The sequence below is a fragment of the Microtus pennsylvanicus genome, chromosome 7 (genome assembly GCF_037038515.1).
Source record: "Microtus pennsylvanicus isolate mMicPen1 chromosome 7, mMicPen1.hap1, whole genome shotgun sequence".
NCBI classification, from domain to species: Eukaryota; Metazoa; Chordata; class Mammalia; order Rodentia; family Cricetidae; genus Microtus; species Microtus pennsylvanicus.
The window spans coordinates 32,169,988-32,196,485 of NC_134585.1; the positions used below are offsets into that span (position 1 = coordinate 32,169,988).

The following is a 26,498-nucleotide window of genomic DNA, read 5'->3' on the forward strand; positions in this document are numbered from 1 at the left end:
AAAACGTACCGTTCGGATCAAGTACACCGATGGCTTTCGTTACAGAGACCTCTCAGAACAAAGATGCGCATGGCTGTGTGCCGGCTCCGCCATCAGCCAGTTCTGGTTTCTGTGGGCCACTGAATGCAGTTGCGTTCACAACGTTTAATTGCACTTTTATTCATGTGTTCATGGCCATCATGAAGAACTATGAAAAATAATGCGAGTGATAATATTACAGAAGTTTAAAAACTCTGCTTTTCCCACGTAAAGGCAGATTCAATGGAAAATCTATTTTATGCGGAGATGATTAGATTTTATTTCAGAACCTTTGATATATTAGATTCTGTACCTGTGACAGCAGTGAGGGCAATTTCATTTTTCCTTCTGACTTGTATATGGCTGTAGAAAGCAATGCCTTCAGGTTAGTGTGCATCCACAGCCACCCTGGACAGTCTGAGTGAGTGGCATCCCAGTGGTCCCGATGACTTTATAATGGCCTGATTTAAGAGCCTAGCAGTAGAAAGCACCTGAGAGGAGAAAATGGGCCAATCTTCAGGCAATTTTCCATGCTTAGTACAGTGAGCCCTCCATTATATGCAAAAGGGGTTCTAACGAGCGTGTTTGTAAATGGTCCATAGATGGCACCGGGTTGTCTTTTAGCGTGGCAGGTTACAGTTGTAACTGCCGGGATCCGGTCAGCAAATGGGATGAGTTACTTCCCTCCAGGCACCGCTGTGTGCTGTGACTCAGCCTCCGTCTCAGGCTTGAAAAGCGCATTCCTGTGCTGCAGGTAAAAACATTGATTGAAGAACCCACATTAGTGGCTATCAGCTACTGCCATCTCGAAGAGTAAATTAGAAAGCCTGTGAAGTCTAAGATGCCATAGCTTATGACCAAAAGAGGTTCTTTCCCCCATGAGAATAATATGCATTTAAAATGACAATCTTTTAGTGGTGAGGTCTACAAAGCAGGACACACAGAAAATGACCAAACCTGGATACTAGAGTGTAGAGCAGATAATGATGGGAAGAATTTCAAGTTGCCATGGAGACACTCTTCGGCTCATTGGCCATGATGCTGCACCCTCTCAGAAGGCACCACTCTCCCCCAGGCTCGGGAGAAATCAGTACGATTCAAGGATTACTGTAGGCTGGAGAAGAACGCAAAGGTCACCAGCATGATTCCTGCTGAAATGCGCCAGGGACCGAGCTGCCCGCATGCCGTGACTGTAGCCCTGTGAACTTGGAAGGTAATTAATTACCCACGACGTATAGTATAGCCAAGTTCTCTGCGCCGTGGGAAAGACCGTGAGAAACATGGGTGGCGCTCCTAGGAACTGTTCCTGGCAATGGTCAGACTTGGTTCCTGATGAGATTTGGTGAACACTCAGTGATTGAGCAGAGAGCAGAATATTCCAGGCAGGGGAAAGGAAGAGCAAAGCTTCCAAACAGGAGTGGCATGCCATCAAAATTGATGGAACCGCCCCAGATTTTACTCATCGTCCCTGGTGAACACCTAACCTGAGCTAAGATTTGACCTCTGAAGCCCCAAAGATTGATTTGGGAACTGGAGACACAACAGAAACAGTGTTTGAGAAACGCTGGCCGAGGAGTTGAACCCAGAACCAGAGTTGATAAAAGCAACTTGGGAGGTATGTCTTTAAGAGAAGAAGAATGCTTAACAGGAAGCCTGAACACATCTGGCAACAAGAGAGAGACGGTGAAAACTAATCTCTCCTCAGCTGTAGGCCCTGGGATCTAAGGCTCAGCAGTCAGTCTAGGCTTGGACTAGAGGTGAGCTCTGATCGTCTGTGTTGGGATGGGAAGCCAAAGAGCAAACGCAGCAGCACACCTGCTCCTGCTGATGCTGTACCAGCAGATGCGTGTCATGACTCAACAGGAGATCGTGGCTTTTTGGATGTCATGAGTCCAAACCTGCAGGATCACAACCGTCTAGAATTGATCCCTAACCCGTGGACTTCTGATTGTCACCACTGGCTTGTCACTTTGAACCATTACACTCACGTCACTTCAGGATGTTGGTAATGAAGGAGGTTGTACTTACGTGGGGCAGAGTATACGTGGAAACTGCATAATTTCTACTCAGTCTTTCTGTGAATCTAAAAATGCTCCGGGAAGTCTGTTTGAAAGCGAAAGCAAGCAAGTAGTAACGGTGAAAATTGCCAAAAATTCGCATCAGTCGGTATGTAGCCAAAGACTGTCAAGGCATTTGAAAAGCCATTCAAGTGGAATTGTGAGTCCCTCAGCGATGCGCTAGCAAAGCAAAGGTGGAGGCAGCAGGCCCGTCTTACTGATGAAACCTTCAGCCACACCAGAGACCATCCAGGGGAATGGAAAGCTTTGACCTGCATGGGAACGAGAATGGGGAGGGCGCAATTGCCCACAGACAGATAGTTACCTTCGGGAGACCGTGCGGTTGTGTTGTCGTTTCCTTGTGGTAACAAACCAACACATCAGTCCCAATAGACTGCCACAATTCTGTCAGTATTTGTAGAGAAAAAGAGGCTGGACATGAGGTCCTTTTGTTGTTGTTGTTTTTGTTGATCCCATGGTTTTTGACCCAAAACTAATTATTAACTTTGGTCCTGATTTTGTTTCTCACTTTGACGAATAAAATGTCATGTTTTGGTCAACCCGTGTTTCTTGTCATAGCACATTACTGTTTCTCTAGGCATTCTGATCTCTTTGAATAAAGGAATGTTCTGATTACCTGGTATTCCAATGAGGTAAATGACCCATTAGAATCTAAAACAAGACAGTTTAAAATAAGCGTATCGTAATAGGTTAAACAGTCCATGACTAATCTCTCTGGTGACATCCTATCCCCTGGCTGCTATCTACTGTTTATGAGTAGGTCAAGTTTATTGATCACCAACACACGGAATACAAAGAAGTTTATGCTGATGGCATCTAAAGGATGTAAAAGGTTTTTTTATAATTAATCTATTAGACTAAACATTTTAAAGGCACCAACCAATGATGGGTGGCGTAGTGTGACTTAGGGTTGTTGTGCACGTTCAGATCGGTCTCAGGACAAATTACCCTCATCTCCCAGAAGGATCGGCACTGGCCAGGGTTATTGCTTTAATAATACAGGCGTCTAATGCTCCTGTTTACCAGCTAGCTAATCAGCACCCTAGAGGATACATGCCGTGTTTGCATTGTTACAAGGTAGACATCATTTTACAATTAACTCCATTACAACTGAAACATAATCATACTCCATCACAGTTCTTGGGTTTTCACTGTGAGGCTTTAAGACAATTAACTGTATGTGCACACAACTCTAGGAACTATTTACGCATATGAACGACACACGCATAAGAACAGATAAATACTGTCACTCATACATTTCCCTGAGATGATTACCGGATATATTTGCAGTTCTTAAGTTGAAGGGGAATGGTTTTCTGTAGAGACTATGCAAAATAAGAGGTTTCCACTTTTTTCTTATCCATACAGTAAAAAAAAAAAAAATCTTATTCACAAATTAGGCACTAAGGGACCGCGTTAAAGCAACTATAAATATAGACTATCTACATGTATTGAGTGGGTTTTGAATTGCTAACTTAGGAGAAAAATAATGTACTTTATATACAGGCTGTAATTTGAAAGTGCAAAAAGTATACATGACTCCATATTAAACAGAGTTTTTAAATTGTGCCTTCTGTTTGAATGAAAGAGAAGCATATTTTCAACAGACCTTGCACTTAAGCAATAATGGCATCTAATATTCTCTCCTTGTAGGCCTCGTAGTGCAGATTATTTTATGCAAGAAGCTAAACGGATGAAGCATAAAGCAGATGCGATGGTGAGACCCTTTTCTTTCCAGACTTGTTCGTCTAAATTGTGTTTGTGCTGCAGCTTCATCACTGGGGCAATATAGCCGGGGTAATTATAAAATCTATTACAAGGATGGCTGGGCCTGCTAAATGGGAAGATGTTTATATAATCAAAGGCTCATAGCCCAATAAATTATGACTTCACTCGGTAATGTCGAACTGGAAGAAAGCCCTGGATAAATGAATATTTCAATTTAGTCTCAAGGTTTGAATAGTAACCAGAACCAGTGGAGTCAGTGGGCGGAGCTATTAGAAATAAATTGAATTTGCATTTTCCTCTCTACCTAGCCTAGCTGGCTCTTCCTTGGCTCAGTCTCACAAATCTCTTTTCAGGATGACTAGTGTTCCCTGTGTTCATCTGTCACTCACACTTAAACCTTAAAGTCAACATGACGTGATCTTTGCGAAGGATAGCTTTTCTGACTTGGGTGATCTATTTTGGAGACCTTAAGGATTTTGGACAAGAAATAGAGACTTTTAGTTTGTTTGGTTTGGGTTTGTTTGTTTTCTTAGATCACACAGTAATTTCACCAGGCCTCTTCCAAACAGATGCCTTACTTCCTAGAAACTCTAGTCCTCTTCTCCTTCAGATTCATAGCAAAGATCAGTCAGGGGGCTGGAGATAAAGGTCACCGGTGTCTCAGATACCTTTCAGAATGTGAGTCTGGTGCGGAAGATACTAAATCCTAAGCGCTGCTCCCCCAGCGTGCCTGATGTTACCCACCACACAGTTATCACCTGACGTCAACTGCCAGGGAACACTGGGGTTATGTGGACATAGCCAGTGAGTATCAGAAATAGAGACAGTCGCACGGGACAGCTCTTGTCCACACAGCCCCACAATCCCAAGGTCATCCAAAGAAACTGATGTGTGGATCTCTGTCTCTTCAGTACCCTGTTTTTAAAGAGAGAGAAGAAGGGAAGGAAGGGAAATAATTAATGCATGGCCACTTTGGGGCAAAAACATCACACTTTTAAATCATCATTTTAAATATGGTGAAAGTTGCTACCCAAAGCCATCATCCAAGGCTTCCTGGCTCTATTCACCTAACTCCATCTTGCCCAGCTCTTCCTTCCCTATCCCTTGTCAGCCTCTCATCATACCTCGTTCATGCCAGCCCACATGTCTGTCCGCTCACACCCTCGGTGTCCTCCCCAAGTCCAGCCCAGTCATGCAGGTCCTCCCACTAACATCTCAGTCTCCTCCCTGAAGCCTCCCCTGGCGCTCTGCAGCCCCCCACTCTCTCCCTCCCATCTTCTTGCTTTAGACTCCTCTGTTGGTATTCTGTCCATCACAGACTGCCTTGCATATTGAGCTATTCTGTGGTATACAGATTTCACTTTCCAAGGGTCTTATGTGGTCCTAGAATGAGTTTTTGTGAATCAAGTACATGTACCCCAAAATTAAGTGCTTTAGAATGAAATTAGTTCCTTAACAGCATTGCCACAAAATATGGTATGACTTACAAGTGTTAAAACCTTTATTTATTAATGAGTAAAAATTTATTTATTTATTTATTAATATTCTTTCAAGACAGGGTTTCTCTGTAGCTTTGGGGCCTGTCCAAGAACTAGTTCTTGTAGACCAGGCTGGCCTCGAACTCACAGAGATCCACCTGCCCCTGTCTCCCGAGTGCTGGGATTAAAGGCTGCGCCACCACCACCTTGGCTATTTAATTTATATTCCATTTTCAAAGAGATATCATTGTTAATGAAAATTGGTGATTTATTTTTATATTTATTTGTGTTTGTAGTAGGACTGAGAGTAGTTAAGAGTAGGGATGTGATTTGTTTCTTTGATGAACAAAACATGGAAAAACAGAGGTGATTCCACAAGGTGGGAATATGTGACTTTCCTAGAGCAGTGGTGTCTAGGGCCAGAGCCTCCGTATGTAGCTCGAGACTTGGGAGAACTCAGGTGCACATTCAGCTCATGGCTGCTGCAGAGACAGTAGCGACACCCGGTCTTCCAGGTGTGTCCTGCTGAGCTGACTGTGCTGCAGCCTCTGTGCTGAGTAGCATAAATACATACAGTGTGGGGAACCCCAGAGGTTCTTGTGGTTGAGTTTCAGCTCTGGGTCGTGTTTTGTGAAAGTGAAATATAGAACCTTAGGTAAATCTCCATTCATCCCTTCTCCATCTTCCCTTTCGTGGGGCCCTGAGAATAGTGACGCACATGGGTGCACAGAGTCCCAGATAACATGAGACAGTGATCAGGGCCCTGCACCATCGTTGGTGAGGCTGGAAAAAAGTAGGCATAAAGCCCAAGTATGGATCCAGACCTGTGAACTTGGACACACGTTTAGCGCCATGAGAGAGGACAGGGAGTGAATTTGCCAAGCCACTGGGGAGAAGGAGAGGGAAGGTGTCCTGTGACTTCTCCACGCACCTGCCTCACTGGAGCAAATAACTAGCAAGGATTTACTAGGTCCTTTCATCCAAGGGAGGTGGGCTCCAAGCTCCCATAGCATGCCCTGAGGCTGCAGATGGCTCAGAGATTTACACACTCTGTTTCATATACATGCATGTCTGTGATATACAGCTAAGCACAGGAAGACACTAGCAGTAACTAGTAACTAATAACAATGTAGGGCAATAATAGGGAGCTGTGATAATAAAATATATAAGCTCATGAATTATTTATTTCTGGAATTCTCCTCATAACATTTTCAGACCTTGCTGACCACAGGAACCTGAAACCATGGGAAATGAGCTATGGATAGCAACGAAGGCTACATAGCTATTTCTTTTTTCTTTTATTTTTCCTCTCAGCTCCATTTCACGGGGTTTTGGAGCTCAAAAGTTGGGTTTCTCAAAGCATATAAACTGTATGGTGTTGCCCCTTGTTTAAAAAAACAACAACAACAACAAATTAAAAAACCTCTTAGTAAGGAAGACACTTCTGATTGTGTTGGTCAGGTGGAGAAGTTTGGGAAGGCCTTGAACTATGCCGAAGCAGCCTTGTCCTTCATCGAGTGTGGAAATGCAATGGAACAAGGCCCAATGGAATCCAAGTCCCCATACACCATGTATTCTGAGACGGTGGAGCTCATCAGGTAAGGTCTGCTTCCGCAGAGCTGTGGGGGGAAGCAGAAAGGCCGTATACAGAAGTACATGTGGGGAACACTAAGAAAAGAACCGCAGCCTGCAGTATCGGCTGCTGGGGACCAGTGTTCATTTCCTAAAATAAGAATGGGAAGGGACTTATTTCACGTGGTGTGCCTCCCTGTTTTCTGTGTGAGGCGAGGCAGGCGCCCCCTGCACAAAGCCTCCTTGACTATCCGAGGAAGGGACAATGTCAGAGTAAGCTGGGACATGTCCCCTCAGCTAGGAAGTGGTAGGTGTGGGATTCATGGACTCTCTAAGCTGCTTGGAAATTAGAAGTCAACAGGGACTAAAAGTGGAGATTAAGACTACGGTAGAAGGGTTGCCCAATCGCACAAGCCACTGCATTCAGTCCTCACCATTCAAATGCGTAAATGTCTTCATTCATTCTACCTCTCAGAAGGGGTGAGAAAAAGATAATCATAACATCATTATAAAATGTGTAGTATACTTATAAAGCAAAGATAAGCCATCCCGCAATTCATAAACCCAGAGAACCTAGACAATAAAGACCCTAAGAGAAGCGTACATGGATCTAATCTACATGGGAAGTAGAAAAAGATAAGATCTCCTGAGTAAATTGGGAGCATGGGGACCATGGGAGAGGGTAGAAGTACAGAAAGAAGAGACTGTCCAGCATTAGGTCAGGCTGACACGGGTAAAGAGGAAGGAGGAATCCCTAGATTTCCCTCTCATTTTCTCAGAGCGTGAGGGGAGGGTTGGAAGGGAGGCACCAAAAAAAAAAATTATTTGGAAAATGCCATAATGTAACCTAATTATTTGTAAACTAATAAAAAACAACTAAACTAAAAAAAATACTTTTTTAAAAACTGAGGGAACTTCTCAATAAAAGGGAGAGAGTGGAGGAAGCACTCTCGGCGTGTCTAGGAGGAAAGACCAGAAGTGTGGCTGTGTACACAGTAAACTGTTCCTTCCAGGGAGTTTTGTAAATCATATTTGATGGGTGAAACAAAATTTATAGCACCATCTGGTACTCAAGATAATATTTTATAGAAGAAGGGGCAGTAAAGGCTTCCATGCTTCAGTCAGGGGCTGTAGGTCACACAGGCAGAGTTTTATCCAGGACGAGCCCTGGGAAGCTGCAGAGGGATGCACTTGGGACCTACAGACCTACAGCAAGAGGATGGCATTACTGTTTCCACCGTTTTTAGCAGAGCACGTGTTCCGCCAAGAGCGTCACAAACCAGCTGGGCTAACCTCTGCCCGCTCTGTGACTGGTGGATTAGTCTCACTTTACAGATTAGGAAATAGACACTGAGATGTCAGTACATCTGTCTGAACTCTGTGAGGAGCCGAGAGGGGACTTTAATCTGGGACCCTCTCACCATTGCACACAATGCCTCGTCTCTCAGGATTCTGAGCAGGTGAGCAGATATTTCATTGAGAGGAAGCAGTGCCCACAGTCCTCCTACTCCAAGAAAGACACTTGCTTCTCAAAACCCTTGTCAGTACACAGAAAACTAGGCAGGAAGACGTGTTGCAGATAGCTACCCTGTCGTCAGATAAAGAGTTTCATGTAAGCAGATAAAAGTAAATTAGGCATGCAAGTGCCGGGGTTCTCGGTGACTCGGCAGAAGATGAGATGAAGAAAAGTGGATGCTTTACCATGCTGACGAATGGCTCTTGAGCGCGTAGCACTCAGAGGAGTTTGTCCTGTGTCATTAGCGAATGGGAAGTGGCACGGCCTCATCAAAGTCCTCCCCAGTCACCACAGTAGGGCCGTCAGCGAGCTTTAACACACTATGAACGCCCACATATGGGGCCGGAGAGCTGGCTCTGTGACTAAGAACACCTACCCCTTGTACAGAGGACCCACATGCCAGGCCCAGAACTCACATTAAATGGCTCACAGCCACTTAGGACTTGAGCTCCAGGGGACCCAACACCCAGTTCTGCCCTCCATAGGTGTCCACACTCACACATACCCACATGCAGACACACACAAGTGCATAAGTTTAAAAAAAAAGGCACAGAATGTGTGAGGGTGGGGTGGAGAGAGACCATCATAGAAGAGGCTCCATTGATAGCCAGAAAGGACTCCTAAATTTCTTGGCTTTTTTTATTTTATCTTTTTTTTAAGGTATGCTATGAGACTAAAAACCCACTCAGGCCCCAACGCTACCCCAGAGGACAAACAGTTAGCTGCGCTTTGGTAAGTATATCCCCAGCTCTGCAAGCAGGGTGCCAGGCTGCCCTGTGTTTCCAGACACCTCTAGCCCACTGGTCCCATGCTTGCCCAACAGCCGAGAGGTTCACTTTTCACAATACCCTGAATACAGTGACCAGAGGATCGGGACGTGAGTAGGGTCCCTCGCCAGTCAGGGCAACCGAAAACAGCAAGCTCCCTGTCCCAGAGAAATAAAGTCGAGAACAGTAGACACCCAGTGTTGACCTCTGACCTCTACATGTGCCTGGATAGACATGCGCACACACATATACTCATATGCACACACATACCTATGTAAAAATATAAGTGAAACCAAGTAGGTCCTCCCTCATTCATTTGAGTGTGGTTTTTCCTGTGTTTAACGCTTTAGATGCAGTCAGAATCATTGGCGAGTTACTTTGCATGCCAGATCAGTATGCACGGATACTCACAATCCATTAGAGTTATCGATACACTGAACTGAGGGGCAGCTCGATATACTTAGATAATAAAATCATTTCTTTCATACTGGCTAATGGGTAATCGATCTTCCTGTGCTTAGGACTGCAGTCATAAGGGCTGTGCAGTGGTAACTCCCCGCAAGGTCTGCTCCGAAGGCCCCATCCCATCCCTCACATCGCGAGGCCCCTCCTCTCTGAGTCTCTCCTTGTCCACGTAGCCAGTGTTTTGTTCTCAGCAGGTTCACTGAGCTCACGATCTAATCTGAGAGATAGAAAATCAAATGGCATCTCAGACAGTATAACAGCCACATCAACACAAGAGTCTCGAGCTGTTTGACATAATTTCATCTGGAGTCTGAAGTGCTAGCGAGCTGGATCAGGCTGTGCTGGGCATGTTCGGATTCCAGCACGTCAATACCTGATCTCAGCTGAGGGAAGAATTATGAGTGAAAAGCACGGGGGACGAGAGAATTAGTCTCGGGAAAATGCTAAATATGCCCTTTTCTTTATTGGAGTACCATGATGGGATTAATAAATTTATGGCAATTAATAATTAATGTTGGAATATAAGTTTGATATAAATAATTATACAGAACATTGTAGAAGATAGGCGAGCGTAACTAGCCTGAGATTGGTACTTCTGTTGTTTGCAGTGCGCTTTATTTGAACTCATTACAATCTAGTAAAGCGTTAACAAGCAGAGGTAATAAAAATCTGTGAAATTGCTGTCCTGTCTGCAAAGCCAATAGCTCACCCTATAAAGCGGTGCCGGCTCTGGGCTAGCGCTCCCTCGGCCTCTCGTGGAGAGAGACTGCCCTCTGGTGGCGGGAGGAGAAAGCGGCCTGACCCTGTTCCCAACAAAGAGCAGTGAAAGCTGCCCTTACACATCTGGCGGTGAATGCCAGATGTATATGGAGGCCTGTATAGATTTTGAATTATGCTTTTTTAACGAAAGGAGCATCAAATACTCGTGCATGTACTTAATATGGGAACATTTTAGATGTGTGTGATGGAAATACTGTTCTGAAGCTTCCCTGCAAAGGACACAACATGTCCCCTCTTCTACCGCAGTTACCGATGCCTGGCTCTCCTATACTGGCGGATGTTTCGGCTCAAAAGGGACCACGCTGTAAAGTATTCGAAAGCACTGATCGACTATTTCAAGGTACTTTCTGGAAAATAAGCACCATGGCTGCTTGTGCCGCACGGTCTCCCTGACAGCTCTCTGTGAGAGGCCTCGTGCAACACACTGCATTGAGACTAACCCTGTCCTCTCCGTCCTCCACAGTCACCCCATTTATGACACACTGCGGCTTGTCGGGCTCAGAGAATGGGCCTTGAGAGCCCAGATAATTTGTCCCCCTGCCTTCATGTCCTTATTTTTATAACCTGTAAACGAAGAGTGTCCAATTATTTGCCCCCAGTGACCTGGGCATTGGTCCTTAGAACAGCTATAATTCTTTATGTCTATGTAGAATTCTTGGAAGTAACTACTGAGACCCACTCCCCTTAGTCTCTAGTAGCTGATTTAATCTTTGATGCAAATGTTATTTTTAAAGATAGGAAGTGACTTGTTATAGCTCAGAGACCTTTGTTAGCAATGTGGATAGGGATTGAATTGCAACCATAGCAACTTTTTATCTCAGAGGATGAAATTATTTTCACTAGAAGACTACAAAACAAACAAACAAAAATCACCTTTTGGATATAGCATTACAAAGCGATCCTGAAGTCAGTCGTTCATTCAAAACGCCTGGGCTTCTTCTCTGTCTGAAATTACACCACCACTGTCTCCACCACTCCTTTATTACACACAAGCACATGGCCATCATGTTCAATCCTTTATCGCCAGTCTACACACCTCAGAGACCGACCAGATGACCAGGCTGTGTCTAGTGCCCTACCAGCTTTCTAGCTGACCGCTGCTGAGCACCCCTGGTCATCGTGGACATGAAATCTGGCATGGAGATTTTCCCTACCAGGCATGGTGGGCTTGTCTGTGATCCCACTGCCCTGGAGGCACAGTCAGGAGAAATCATTGCAAGTTCCAGGCTACTTGGTCCACATGGCAAGTTCCAGGCCAGACATACACACACACACACACACATACGTTCACACATGCACGCACACACACAGAGAGTGAGGCCTATCTCAAACACACATGCACATGTAGGGGAATGATTTTCAGGAACTTGGAGTCTAAGAGATGAACCATAGCAAAGTTAAAAACAAAAATGCTTGAATAAAGAAGTACACTGAATTCCATGATCCAACTTCTAAGGAATCAAGAATAATTGTTAATGTTTGTATCCAGTCCAAAAATAGGAACAAAATGGATAAAAGAACAGAACAGTAAACCAGATTCTGTTACTTGAGTTACTGGCATTTGCTTTCCATCAATTCTATGTCTTGAAGCATACTGTAAGTGGCAGGTTATATTATTAATAGTGTACAGTGCAGCGCTTTGATATATTATACACCGTGGGCCCGTTAGATGCCACCAGATACAGCATGCATTCATCATCCCACCTCTTAACCATCTTCATGATGGGAACATCTCAGATCTGTGCTTTTCTTACAGTTCTGACCACGTGCTTTTTAGTGGATCTCCAAGACATGTCCTTCATGTTGAAGCTTTGTACTTGTAGGTGCCCTTGGTTCTAGACTTCAAGGACCATTTAAACATTGCTTGAGGCCTGAAGCCTTTGGGTCACAATGATCATTTGACTGTGGAGAATATGCCTTAGCAGTACATAGATGTCTCTGAAAAGGAAACATTAGTCTTACCAACGTGCTTTGGTCATGATGCTTACAGATAGGGCAAGAGCCAGAAAACCTCCATCCCACTCAAAACCCTTTCTTAAACTATTCCTGCAACCCCTAGGCCTCTCTCCCTCTCCCACATTCTGTCCTCCTGTCCAGAGTGCTGAGCAGAAGGAACATAAGTGAGGAGTCTCCCATCAGCAAGCCGTGTCACCCATTCTGACAGGAAAGGAGAGGGGATCCCCTAGCGGCATTCCCGTTCCAGCTCTCTCCAGGGAAAGTGGCGGTTTGTGATTCCGCCCTGTGTCTATACTACTGAGAGCCTGAAAGGCCAGTTCTTGCCATCTCGGCAGCTCCTGCCCTGATACTGTCGCCTGTCACTTCCTGAAGCTCCTCCTGCCAGAAGCACATTGTCTTAGGGATCGCCGAGTGCTTGCTCGTTCCTGGAAAGGAGAAATGGCACAAGCCTCACCGAGACTGTCACTTCCCCTGATAGCTGTGCAGGCTATAGGCACAAGCAGATCAGGCTCTCAGACAGGAAACCCGTCTGTACTTGGTGACACCCCTTGCTTAAGGGAGGACTTTCTGAACGTTTGTGCTGGGCTGGTGTGCTGCCTTGGTGAATGAAGGCACTTGGCATCCAGCCTGCCTGATGATTTGGGTGTAGTCCCCAGGACCCACATATAGCAGGAGAGAACAGACTCTCACAATTGTCCTCTGACCTCTACATACCATGGCATGCTCACACACACACACACATTCAAACATATATATATATGCAAAATATTAAACCTTCAAATGCCTGATGCAGATGCCCAGTGCACGAAATGTAATCAGGCTACCTAAGTCCATCAAGGGCTACAGCTGGAGCTGAGTGGTAGATTGCCTTCCTATAACACGTGGGCTCAGTATCCAATACCACCAAAAACATAAATAACTGAAAATTGTATGTTATAATGAAACCTGTCAGTGCTATTAGTTATACTAATATTTATGCTAGTAATAAGGTATCACTAGGTATCAGAATTTTTAAATTTTCTGTTAGAAAATATATTTGAAGCTATCACTTTAGGAATATTCTCTTATTCCTTTAATATGAATAATTTGTTGTGCTGATGGTTGTTGTTGTTGTTTGAGGTAGAATCTCTCTGTGTAGCCCTGGCTGTTTTAGTACCTAGTCCATAGACCAGGCTCACCTCAAACTGAGAGTTCTGCCTGCCTCTGCCTCCCGAGTGCATTAAGAGGGATAATTTTGAACTTCATAATTTAAAACGGTAGAATCTGACAACACACTCTCTCTGAAAGTCTCTATAAATGATCCCTAAATTTAGACATAAGGTGTCCTCATCATCTCATCATGGAGTGGGGAAGATTTAGACTCATTTAAAAAAAAAATAAAATAAAAGCTCTGGATTGGTCTGGTTCAGCATTCAACAGACCCTTGCAATTATGGATGATTTGGGCCTAAAGTTTGTTTGTTAGAAAACGCCACTGGGTAAGGCACATGTGTCCACACACATCTGCACAGTCCTTCATACATACTGGCTTCCACGGAGGGAAGAGTGTCCCTGTGATTGTAGCCCAGGTGTGATTTCTGTGACTCCGCACCGACCTACACGATGGTGGTGGTTACTGGCTCAGTCACATTAGAATATGCTGCTGTCCCCCGGTTACCCTTAGCCAGTGGCACTTACTGTCCACATTTTTATCTCCCTGCAGAATTCATCGAAAGCTGCCCAAGCCCCGTCTCCATGGGGGTCCAGTGGCAAGTAAGTTCACTTTCCCCAAACACAGAAAGCCATGCATGGCATGATGCGCTGCCCCGGGGGGACCGCCCGCCTCGCCTGCTCCCAACCTCTCCACTCTGGCTTTTCTACCTCTCTTCTTCCAGGAGCACTGGAAGCCCATCCCCCATGTCTCCCAACCCTTCTCCCACCAGCTCCGTGGGGTCTCAGGGCAGCCTCTCCAGCTCCAATGCCCTGTCCCCATCCACCATCGTCAGCATCCCCCAGCGCATTCATCAGATGGCAGCCAATCACGTCAGCATCACCAACAGCATCCTCCACAGCTATGACTACTGGGAGATGGCTGACAACCTGGCCAAGGAGAACAGAGGTGTGTGTGTTGTATGCATAGCCTGTGGGGGATGGGAACCCACCAGGTGGGGCCCAAGCTGCCCCAGGGGCATCAGAGATCAGGTTTCATGGTTTATGGAAGAAGGAAAAACTGGCACCTGCTGCATGAACCTGCTCTTACCCTCACTGTGGAAGAGAACATGGAGTCAATTAGACGGCAATACCCGCAGATGTAGGTGTGCGCACGTGGGATTTTTCCAGTTTAGACAATGAACTTCTTCAACAGAGACCGTATCTCCTTTTAATTTGTGCTCCCCAAGACGTAGCCGAGTTCCTAGAACACAGTTGGGGGGCTCCAAAAATATCAAATATGTGAAATGAACGAGTATGAATATTACAAGCTTTTTACCATCTAAACTGAGGAGCATAGGAAAATACAGAGGGGAAGGTTTTACGGTAGTCAGTAGGTGGCCAGTCACAATTGTATGACATTATTGTGATACAATGCTCATAGAATCATGAAGTAGCCTGATGTCTCAGTCCGTCTCTGTTGTTTTTAGTTCTTCTACTGTGACAAATAGTGTTATAGTAAATCGTTTCTCTGTGCACACGTGTGTGTGTTTGTGTATGTGTGTGTGGTTTTTCAAGACAGGGTTTCTCTGTGTAACAGCCTTGGGTATCTGAAACTCACTTTGTAAACCAGGTTGGCTTCTGCCTCCCAGGTGCTGGAATTAAAGGCGTGCACCACCACTGCCCAGCTCTTACTACATGCTTAAGAGAGAGTTATAGAAGTTAAACTGGGGCAGGGGGTGTCAGTGAATAAAGATTCTTTTTTTGTTGTTTTTGTTTGTTTTAGCTTTTGAGACAGGGACTCACTCTATAGTCTAGGTTGGCCTGGAACTCACTAGGTAGCCAAAGCTGGCTTCAGACTCGCCATGTAGCCCAGGTTGGCCACAAACTCATGATAATCCTCCGGCCTCAGTCTTTGGGGTGTAATCGCAGTCATGAGCCACCATACCCCATTGTATCTTGATATATAAAAATTGAACAATTCGCTCCTCGCCCTCCAGCAATAGGAAAGACTACCCATCGAGCTCACATTCTGGCAGGATTATAATAATAATCATAGGATAGTATAAACCCACAAGGGCAAGCAAGGTTGAAAGTCCAGTGGAAATGCTAGGAGGCCTCAGGCCCCCAGGAGAAGCTTGCTAGAGGAACTTACATGGAAGACGGTTTTGAAAAAGACAGAGTTCAATGGCTGGAGTGGACCGAGATGGATATTTCAGGTGGGCAAGCAAAGCAGACAAATGTATAGGGACAGTCTTCTGCAGTCCAGGAGACCACGAGCAAGCCAGGCTCCAGATGACACTGCCCACCACCTGTCAGGTGACTCCTACCAGAGGTCTCAGTGACATGTGTAGGGTACACACTGAGTCCTGTTCACCCGTACCCTGACCTGTCCTGTTCTTCCTCTGTCCTGTGCCTGGATTCCTTCTCCCAGCCACCTGCAGAGCTCAGTCTCTCTTGAGCCTCCCCTCCCCCCTCTCTCTTTCTGTGTGTGTGTGTATATACAAACACAAATACATATACACTAAGTGGCCTGGGACACTTCCTTCCGAGAAGCACTGTGATTCACCCATGATAGCAGGGCATGAGGCTTGTCCTTCCCTTCCTCTACCCACTTTTCCCAGAAAGTACCTAGGTACAAAATAAAGGAGACCAGCAAACAGAGACTGTCCCAAGTTAAAACGCAGCTTCAGCAGTGGTGGCTGCTTGGTCCTGACCCCTGACTGACCCCTGACTGCCCTGGAGCCCCACTCTTTGGACCCCCTTCAGGGGCTCAGGCCATGACAGTTGGTGGTGGGATAATGGAGAGCTGGGTCACACAGACATGGAGGAAAGGCGTCTATCTACCGGAAGAAGGTAGTTGGAACATACAGATCTTTTGCTATTTGAGCCCATAAACAGTCATTTATTGGGATGTGGGGTTTTATTTTGTTCCCGGGAGATGCCGAGCCCACATAAACAATGGAGAATGCGTAAAGTGATGAGCGGATTCTTTCTGAAGTTATCCAGGCCCTGACCTCCCCCATCACATGTCTCTCTGTCTCCTAGAGTTCTTCAATGACCTGGACTTGCTCATGGGACCTGTCACCTTGCACAGCAGCATGGAACACCTGGTCCAGTACTCCCAGCAAGGCCTGCACTGGCTGCGGAGCAGCGCGCACCTGTCCTAGGGACCATGCCCTTGAGCCAGACTGCGTTCTCCTCTCCTTGGTGGCTCAATGTTTCTGGACACTGTGCTACTGACGTTCCCAGCCCACAGCATTTCCCAAACCACGGTGAACGTTTCCTCAGAGTCCAACAGTGATTCTTTTCTGGGGCATGTGTGTTAGGTGTGGGTTTGTACGAAGCTTTCTGCGTGTGTGTGTGTGTGTGTGTGTGTGTGTGTGTGTGTGTGTGTGTGTGTAAGATCAACAGCTCTTCAAAACACGTTTTGTCTGGTTCCTATAATCCCAAGCTAGACAAGTGATTAGAGGTTCCTCACTGGAGGAAATCCACATAGCACGCGTGTGCTCACGCGCTCACAGACACATCCCACCCCCAGTGCTAAGCCATTGCCTTCTTAGACAGTTCCACCAAAATCTCATGTGTTGCTGAACCTGGTGCGATCCAGCACACCAAATCATAACTGCTGGATGAGTCGAACCTAGCTCTTATATTATTACTTTCAGTATTATATACAATTCCCCAATTACTTTTGGTTGTTGTACATTAATGAGTAATTGAATAATGGAAACAAGTCAGTTATTTTTGTGCCAGAAGTTCACTAGTTTGCATGTTACCAAATGCCTTGCCCCTCTTCTTATACCCTCCCCCGGCCCTCATTAGCTACTGAACTGAACACATTATAAGCCAGCGGAGTCCCACAAACTTCCCTTGCCTTGTCCCCACATGTATAAAAATGGCACCAGGATTTGGGGATAGCTCAACAACCACAAAAGCAACAGTGACCATTTTGGTTCTTCATAAAGCCCGCCCCTGTGGCAAGAAGCCCTCCAGGCACAGGGGCCTCCTCTTGCTGCCACTGTGACTCTGTGTGGCTGTTGTCATCAGCCAGCGCATCTCAAGTCTTTCCTCTCTACAGTAGCTTTCGCGCACCTTGTCTCGGCCAAATGAAGACGGTGCCATCTCTAGATCTGACCGCTGCCTACAAGACTGAGAGTGGTTTGCCGCGGCGACACCGTCCGCACACAGTGGGTGGCTCCAGGCCCAAGTGCATCTCAGTTTGGAGAATGCTTTGCAGGCTTTCATTAGCAAGCTGCTTCCAGTGCAGGGAAAGTTGTCCCTTTGATGATCACAACTCTGGAGCAGCAACGACCGGAGTGTCTTGCATATATCTTGAGCATCTGGTCTGTGTGTGTCTTGACCATGGTTCTTTTCTGGGTTGGTTTTTGTTGTTGTTGTCGTTGGGTTTTTTTTTTTTTTGAGTTTATGTATTTAGTTTTTCAGCATCTTGTTTACAGTTTTTGTCTGAAGTTTGTTTTCTCATGTTTTGTCATACCTTAGACTTAGTATTCTTGTCAAATATACGTGGACCTGAAATATTAGTATAAAGAAACAAGTCCTGCCAACAAGGTGTATCTTGCCACACTTTAAAGACAAACTAATGTCCTTGGGTTTACTTGTCCCTACTCTACCACGTCAACCAGAGGAAGATAGGTAAGGCCATCTCTGCAGTCCACTGTTGAGGTGGCAGGGTCCCACAGTCTGTGTCCTGTGTTTCCACTGTCTCCCTGTGAATTTAGTTATGTGCACATTACCATTCTGTCAGCCTTCTCAGTGGGTGGCAGATAAGACTGCCCTCATTCCCCAGCTCCCAAAGCAGATTCAACATTGTACAAAGAGCTGACCGTGGTTTGGATTCCTACCAAACTGAATTATGGGATTTGCATTTGGCTTTGACCCTCAAACACTTGAAATTTTTAGCTGTACATGGACTTCGGATGTTTTGAGCCAGATTTTTTTTTTTAAGATGGACTATTTGTGGATACATAATTAGGTATCTTGGGGGAGAGGACTCAAGTCTAAACATGAAGTTTATTTATGTTTCATCTGTACCTTGTATCCATGAAGGCAGCGTCTGCAGCATCGGTTGTAAGCTATGTCCATGAGGCAGGTATGGGATTCACCACTAACATCATATCACTGCTCAAGGAGTTGTCAATTTCGGAGCAGTTTGGGTTTCAGATTCTTGAAATGAGAACGCCCCACCATTTCTACGTTTATATTTATCTCTACAGCGCGATCCATGTACCCCTTTCACTAAGTGTTGGCAGGTTTGTGATCTATCCTATGTGTAAATCTGAATATAAGAACTTTTGAATCACCTTTTGTGCAGGAGTGGGACTTTGTTCTAGCTGCTCTCGGTGAAATCTGGTGAAAAGTTCAAACTCTCACATAGAGGGATGCCCTCAAGGGCTTCTGCGCAACCTTGGGGAGCTTTTCTGGTCCTGCCTCTCTCCAAATTTATAGGCTTAGTTGTTACACTCATGCAGTCCGCATCCCTGGAAAGCCCCATCAAATTGCAAAGGTGGCCGCTGGCTGGTTGTACCAGTGCAGATGTGATGAACACACTGGGAGCTGCCCCCCCTCCCGCTAAAAAATATAAACGTGGAGAAACTGGTCTTCTGGAGACACAGTCAGAGTGTACAGCTCCTGCCCCTGTCTCACCCCATCCATGGAGCGTGTGTCAGGCCCAGGATAGGTAATTTTATGAAGAAACCGTCTTCCACTTGATGGGACTCCATGTTTATAATTCTGTTAAGGAGCCATCTTCCATTGGATACCATAGAAGTCCTCCATAGCATGTTCCTTTTCTTAAGTTGGCTTGCAAATTGACACATCATACATTTTATAGCTATACAAGTCCTACATGTTCATTCTAGGGATGCAAATAATGCCTAAGTGTAGAAGATGTAAGTCTGTGGTTGCTCAGCAATCACAGATCTGGAAGAATCTGTATCCTTCCAGAGGGCTTCCATTTAAACTAACACTTGTTACCCCTTGTTTCTATTTGAAGATGTTCCACCAAAGTCCAACTGGTCTTCTCTCCCATGACCTGAGTAGATACCACCTCTTGTCACAATGTTAGACTTAACCTTTGAAATGGGGTGGCTTACAGGTGACCCTAACAAACTTCAGCCTTAGTACTCTGCATATAGGAGTGTCCTGCGCAGATGAGCCCGGACAGAAAGGTTTGCTTAGGACAGGCGTGTCTGGAAACGTTCACTTTGCAAATGGGAACTTGGACCCACTCCTGAGAGGAATGTACTGGAAATACACACTAAACAGGTGACAAGTTATGTGCTACATTAAACACATGTATGCAATGCAATGAGACCTTCTGCACTAAAGTGTATCCTGTATCTGCAGCAATGGTGTGTGTGCTGTATAAGAGTGATGTGTGCCTCTCTGACACCCGTACAAAATAGACGTATTCTGTATAAGTGCATACATTTAAAAATATATATCTACAGTACCGCTGACAGACCTGTAGTACTCCTGACAGATATTACTAGTGCCTAATACTGAGTATAAGTCACTGCGTGTCCACATCACCTTGTTATAAAACCAGTCAATGCAGCGACATTATCTATGAATCACATCCTTAAAACTGTGCAGTAGCATATGCATATATATTTTTAGATAACATTTTTCACAGTTTTCCAGAGTTACCATTGAAATCTGTATCGCCAAAAAAAAAAAAGAGAGGAAAAAAAATGCAAGGTTTTTTTTTTTAATGATGTAGACACTCTTCAGCCCCAGTGATCTGCGTTGTGATTTCCTATTTGTAGATACTCCAGAGACCTTAGCAGTCACCAGCCTTAATGCATGCACAGGATATTAATTGTGACTTAATTTATCTGTAGTTTTTAATCCATACGAAATTGGAATTTATAAACGGACTTGGATTGAATATGTCTGCCTTTCTAAGGTTGCAAACAACACATTAAATGATTTATGTTGTACGTGAGAGAAATCGAGTTGTACATTAAAAAAAAAGTTCACCAGTTTCTCTTAATATTTTACAAGGAGACTTTAGAGTTGAAATCTTTTCAACGCAGGATTCTGGCTCCCAGCTTGGAATTGGTTTAGAGGCCACTTTGCTTCATGAACCTTTCCTTTCTTCCTTCCTTCCTTTCTCTCTTTTCCCTCATTTGTTTATTTGTTCCTTCCTTTACCTTCTTCCAGGCGTTGATCTCGGGGCCTCACACATGCCGTAGCTCCCCGCACTCCATCCCCAGTGCTTTCACTGTAGCCTCCGTGGGTCATCATCGTTAAGTCTGATATCGTTATCATTAATGCTGACGTTCAGTACTTCATTTTCCTTACCCAGATATATCCATCCTCCCTTTCTCCCCCCCCCCCCACATTTTGGGGGGTATGCCGAAGAGTGCTGATGAGGAAAGCAGAGAGGAGAGGTTCCTGTCGGCGACTGCATGGCTAGATGCCTGCTCGAGTAGCAGCCCCGAGATCCTGCTGCAATGGACACTCTTTGATGGCACAAGTCAGCTCTTCGGCTTCTTGTGCCAGGCTTTTCCAACTTCAACAACATGGTAGAATCGTGTTTGCAATACTTGCTTGAGGTAATAATGGAATTCTGGATTGAGCTAAAATATTAGACCAGCGGTGGCTAGGACCGTGACCTGGTACCTACGTAGGTGAGGATGCCAGCCTTGTTTTCTTACCTCCCTCCCTCTTCCTTCTCCTGCCCAAGCTGAAGAAGCAGAAATAACAGACACAAAATGACTTTTTGACCTGATCCAGTCCGTATCCTCAGGTTCGGGTATCTTAGCCACTGTGACCCGTGACACAGTCCCCACGGTCTAGAGAGAAAACACACAAAAGGTTGGCCAGCTCAGTTCAGCCCTCATCAGCCAAGCAGAGGTAGCCAACCAGGAAACACACCTGGTTCCCAAAGGTGGCTAGGACAGGGGACTTGTCCTTATTAGGGACCGCTGAGAGCAGTACTCTTTCAGAAGTGGGCAACCTTCCAAACCATAACTGCCTTTTTGTCAGATAACTTGTTGGTAACACCATTGCAGTTTATTGCTGTCAGAATCCTATTTCAAAACACACCTCGCTCTCAGTCACGCCTAGACCAACAGGAGTCTTGAAAGACATTCTTTAACATAAGGGAGGGAGGGGAGGGAAGCCTGGCCACATAAACTGCATTTTCAACTATTTGGAGCTGGCATTTGTTTCCACCATTTCCCGTTCCCAGAAGGGCACATCCTGACAAGCAACACAGAGGAGTTCTGATCTGAGAACTCGGTACTCTCTGTCCAAATCGTTGTGTCTGTTGTTGGAACGGTTAACTTGTTTGCTTGGCATGAGGCACATTATAAAACTCTATTCTCAAACTAATTACATCTGACCATGGTTTCAGTTTTATTATTTAATTGGCACTTTCAACACCAAGGGGTAAATTTGGGGTCAGCTGCAGAGGGATTTCCAGTCACAGCTCTTGGCAGTAATGGGAATCGAGGGATTAAACCTCCGTGTGTGATTCGGAAAGTTCGTCTCTTAGAGCCAATTTTCAAGACAGTGACGTGAAGGGTGAATTTAAGGTGTTAGTCCCAAATAAAAACAATTAGGCATCTAAGATATAGAAGGAGTCCACAGAGCATCCGAAGTATTGATGAGGCCCTGAAAAACTGAACCAGGCTCTTTCCTGCTTGCTTTCAAAATAGGAAAGCTTGTAGAGAAATGGTTGGTACCCAGATAGGATGTAAAGTATCCTTCACGCCTGGGGCTCTCATTGTTATTGATGAAAATCACTATGACATTCTACTTCCTTATCAGACCTCAGTGCTTTTTCAGATTTTCAGAAAACTAAAATTTTCACCAGCCTTTATGAACTCTTTATTTAAAGATGAGCAAAGAGAAAATCCCCAACACAGGACTGTTTGTGACTCAGTGGCATGATGTTCCATCCACGGTAGCCTAAGGTGTGTGCAGAGTCTTGGAGCCTCCTCTGTGACCTTTGCCTGAGAACATGAGTACCACAATGTGGCCAGGTAATTGAGAGGTCAGTGATTCTGAACATGGAACCTGATGCTGCTTTTCAGCGTGCACACACCCCTTTCTGAGTCATTACTGAGTCCCTTTCTAGTAGTGATGGGAATATCGACACTTTGTGTGATTTCAAATTGAGTCCCTGGAGTTCGGGGTTTCCAGTTCAATTCCAAAATGTGCCCCTTGAAGAACTGGATTGGTTGTGTTGTTATTCTTGGGGTGCAAATTCTGTAAGTCAGATCTAGTATCTTGTCCTTTAGTAGAATAAATCCGAGAGATGAAAATAAAACTGCAAAGCAGGAAGTCACTGATGCTGGGGACCACAGAACAGAAACTGAGTGCCTAAGCACTTTCCTCCGCCCAGCGACACCTAGCCCTTGAAGAAAGCTGCTCTTCCTGCTTCACTGGCCTCTGGGAAGTGTGGTTCCGCTCACCGACTACCCCCACTTAATGAGCGTGAGGATCAATAGATCACACGTGTTCCGGTCCCCTCATCACTCAACAGGCTTCAAGCATCACCGTATACCAGAAATGGTGACAGAGCCCTGTAATAATCTCAGCACTTGAAAACCTAAAGCAAGAGAATTGTGAGTTCAAGGTCATCTTGGGCTACATAGTAAATTCAGTGTCAAATCGGCTATGTAGCAAAGGCCTTATTGTGGAAGAGGCAAAGGACATACACTGCAGGCATCAGGCGTGAGATGTGAAAGAGAGAACTTTCTGGTGGGATCTGGAACTGACCACAGGGTAGCCACAACCCCACTCTCAAGTACATAAGAGAGTAGCAAGGGCACCTAGGGAACATAGTTGCTGGGAACTATCTTCAACAACATCCATGTGTGTTGTTAGGATTGGGAGTCCTTTCTGGTTGTAGGCAGCCCCATCCGAACAGTAAGAGGTGTCACAAGCGAATTTCTGCCCTCATCACCACCCAGCTTTGGCCTTAAGTCAGTGGGAAAGAAGTGACTTGGGGTTCATGACCTGATACCTCCCATGAAAAACCACTGTAGCCACTCAGTGCTCCAGTGCAAGAATCATGGTGGGGTCGGAGATCCCCAGCCCCATCCCATTCCCTGTGCTCTCGGGCGGTACCCTGGAGATGGGGAGATTAAGTTCTCTTGGTGGGAGGCGGACAGCTGCTCTGGGAGACTTGTCCCCCAGAAAGAAGGTCTATCACAGGGGACTTGGAAAGAGGAAACCTCCCACGGGAAAGGGAATGGTTTTCTCTAGTGGGGTTAAGTGGCAGCTCGACATAATCACTTAATTGCCGGGGAAACTTCAGTCAGAGCCAGGAAAGAGGAATGTCAACATACGTGAGAACTCACTGCTTTTTGTGACATGCAACTAGACCCCAAACATTCTGACCCCAGCATCTGGACAGACGGAACAGATCCAACTGATAACTTCACACCACTAGGTCACAGCCCTACGCATAGGGATTTTTACTTCTTGTCTAATATTAATTAGACCCAGGGCCAATGTGTCTTCCATGCATCTCCAAACCAATGTTTTGAGTCTAACCAAAATAAGCATGAAATTAAATTCTTTTTAAAAAGCCCCTTCTGATACGGTCTAGAGATACCCTCCCTGTTCTCTCCCCAGCGAGTACAATGGCTGCTGGGAGACCTACCCTGATTTAAGTTCAAATAAAAAACTGCCTTCTTTCCCCCCACAAGAGCCCAAGATGTCACCCTAGGTGACTCTCAGACCCTGGCTGGGGCGGGGACATCCTAGGTACCAGCACATTCTTGTTAGGAAGACCTGTACCAGCTGGACACTCAGCTGGCCGTCACCTTTTCTGAGGCAGGGTGTGAGGAATATTCCTATGAGAGGGGAGCAATTACTTGTTTTCACGGTTCTGTAAGAGTTTCAAGTTGCACCCTTGAAGTTGACCTTAGTCGATGAAGGAATTTAAAACTCGGCTGTTTCCCATATTACAGAGGTGCCGACTTAGCACTTAGAAATGTTTATTCATGCTGGTCCTGGGGCTGACAGCTCGGATTCAGTATTCCAGAGGCAAAGGCAACACCGTCAGGCCAAAAACCATCTCCAGTTCTGCATGTCAGTCCTGGGGAAGCCATCAGCAATTCACAGTGCTTACCTCCCACCAGACTTGGCCAGTGATCCAGCTTTAACAGTCACAAAGGCAAGCTACAGGGCCCTCATCTGTGCTTCCCGTGGGGACCAGCCTGGAGATAGCTGAAGGGACCGAAGGGAATTTTAAACAGGTCAGTTCTGCACAGCAATGAGACTTGTGGAAATGTCCACAGAGCAGCGATGGAGATGCTGTATTTATACAGTCCAATATCTCTGTATTCTGTCCTGTTGCTCTAAATTAAAACAGCTCAGATTCATCTGTGCTATGCGACATTCATCTGGTCTGCTTGTCCGTGTGGTTAGATATTGTCATAATATCCAGAATCTGCGTTGATAGTCACTATTTTATCTGAGTAGTGGTTCCATGAGGCATCAAGCTTTCTGATGAAGTTGTGTGCAGTTTCCTGTGTCTGAGTGTGTGACAAGAATCTTAACACGAGCAATTAATAGACTAGTGGCTTTAATAAAGAACGCCCAAAACCTATGACTATTCTTGCCAAGGACATCGCGGTGGATCCAGAGTTGGTAGTGCAAGCCCTAAGGGGCCTCGTTTCCCAGGCTGTTTCGAAGATGTCCACAAACCTGCAGCCTGATGTCTTCCTTTGGTGGTTGCTCATAGCCTCATCCAACAGTGAAACCTTAAACCCCCTTTTCAATGTCTCCTCAAAGCATAAAAGTTGCTCCCGTACAGAGTAAACAACCCCCTTCCAAATCATGACTCCACAGCGGATGGAGGAGTGGGTACCACATCCATCTAATAGTAAGGCTCTTTCTAGTGGGAACTTGTGTTTTGTCTGAATCCAAAACTCCCAGGTACAAAGACGATGGAGCATCAATGGCCTTTGTTACTGTTCTGAGCTACATACATGGCTTCCTATGATTCCCAGACCGCCTTTTTACTGTGTTGAGCTACATACATGACTGTTCCTATGATTCCCAGACCGCCTTTTTACTCTGTTGAGCTACATACATGGCTTCCTATGATTCCCAGACCGCCTTTTTACTCTGTTGAGCTACATACATGACTGTTCCTACGATTCACAAGAAACCCAAACAGCACAGTTCCTGGAATGGACACGTCTCTTACTGTACTGTAACAGAATGAGCCTTTAGGATTTGTTAAAAGAAGTTTTTATGTTTAGAGACAAATATTAACTCATCATCAGAATGGCCTTTTTAATGTCTTAGTAAACCTTGAAGTTGGCATCTGTCTCAAGTACGCCCTAGTGTCTTGAGTTTCTTAAGTGTGAGATGTTTGGTCTCATGTGGCACGGCAGGGTTTTTTGGTTAAATATAATCAACCTGCCAAATAAATTACCTTCTCACCAGAAAGAAGTATGTGTCCGTGAAAGCTTCTACAGCAGATGCCAGATTTTGAAAGAAACACTTAGCAGTCTGAGAATGTTCTCAGTTAGAAACGGTGTTGCCTCCGAGTGAAGATGAAATGAAGCAGCGTTTGGAGGGCCTGGGACAATCTTGCTAAGAGATGTTTTCGTTTCTATGCATGCCAAAGCTTCGCTCACACAATGTGCAATCCTCGAGTGCAAACCGTTACTTTCCCACAGTACAAACACTAGACAAACACTGAAAATACTCTGTGCGGGGCTGGGGAGATGGCTCAGCCAATTAAGGGCACTGGCTGCTCTTCCAGGGGACCAGGGTTCAATTCCCAGCATCCACAAGACTGTAACATCAGTTCCAGGGGATCTGATGCTCTCTTCTGTCCTCCATGAATACAAGATGGTGCACAGATATACATGCAGGCAAAATACCCAGAAACAAAAATTATCAAAAACAAATAAAAATATTTAATGCAAAAGGCTCACCGGTCACTGTTGTTAGTTTCTTCTCCCATTGACTGTGATAAAAAATACCCTGACCAAACCAACCTAAAGGAGCAA

At 45.3% G+C, this 26,498-nt stretch overlaps 1 protein-coding gene across 6 annotated transcripts in view; it reads left to right on the forward strand.

Moving 5' to 3' along the window:
• The window catches only part of Aff3 (ALF transcription elongation factor 3), a 498,774-nt gene extending 478,324 nt beyond the window's left edge, over positions 1–20,450 (forward strand). For 5 of the 6 annotated variants that reach the window (XM_075980378.1, XM_075980380.1, XM_075980382.1 and 2 more), the window contains 7 exons: positions 3,750–3,813; positions 6,764–6,900; positions 9,051–9,122; positions 10,649–10,742; positions 14,060–14,109; positions 14,232–14,455; positions 16,534–20,450. In XM_075980378.1, coding sequence (XP_075836493.1) covers positions 3,750–3,813; positions 6,764–6,900; positions 9,051–9,122; positions 10,649–10,742; positions 14,060–14,109; positions 14,232–14,455; positions 16,534–16,655 — 763 coding nt within the window. In that variant the 3' untranslated portion in view covers positions 16,656–20,450. The remainder of the gene's footprint in view (positions 1–3,749; positions 3,814–6,763; positions 6,901–9,050; positions 9,123–10,648; positions 10,743–14,059; positions 14,110–14,231; positions 14,456–16,533) is intronic. The other variant, XM_075980381.1, reaches the window with a different exon arrangement.
• The last annotated feature ends 6,048 nt before the right edge of the window (positions 20,451–26,498 follow it).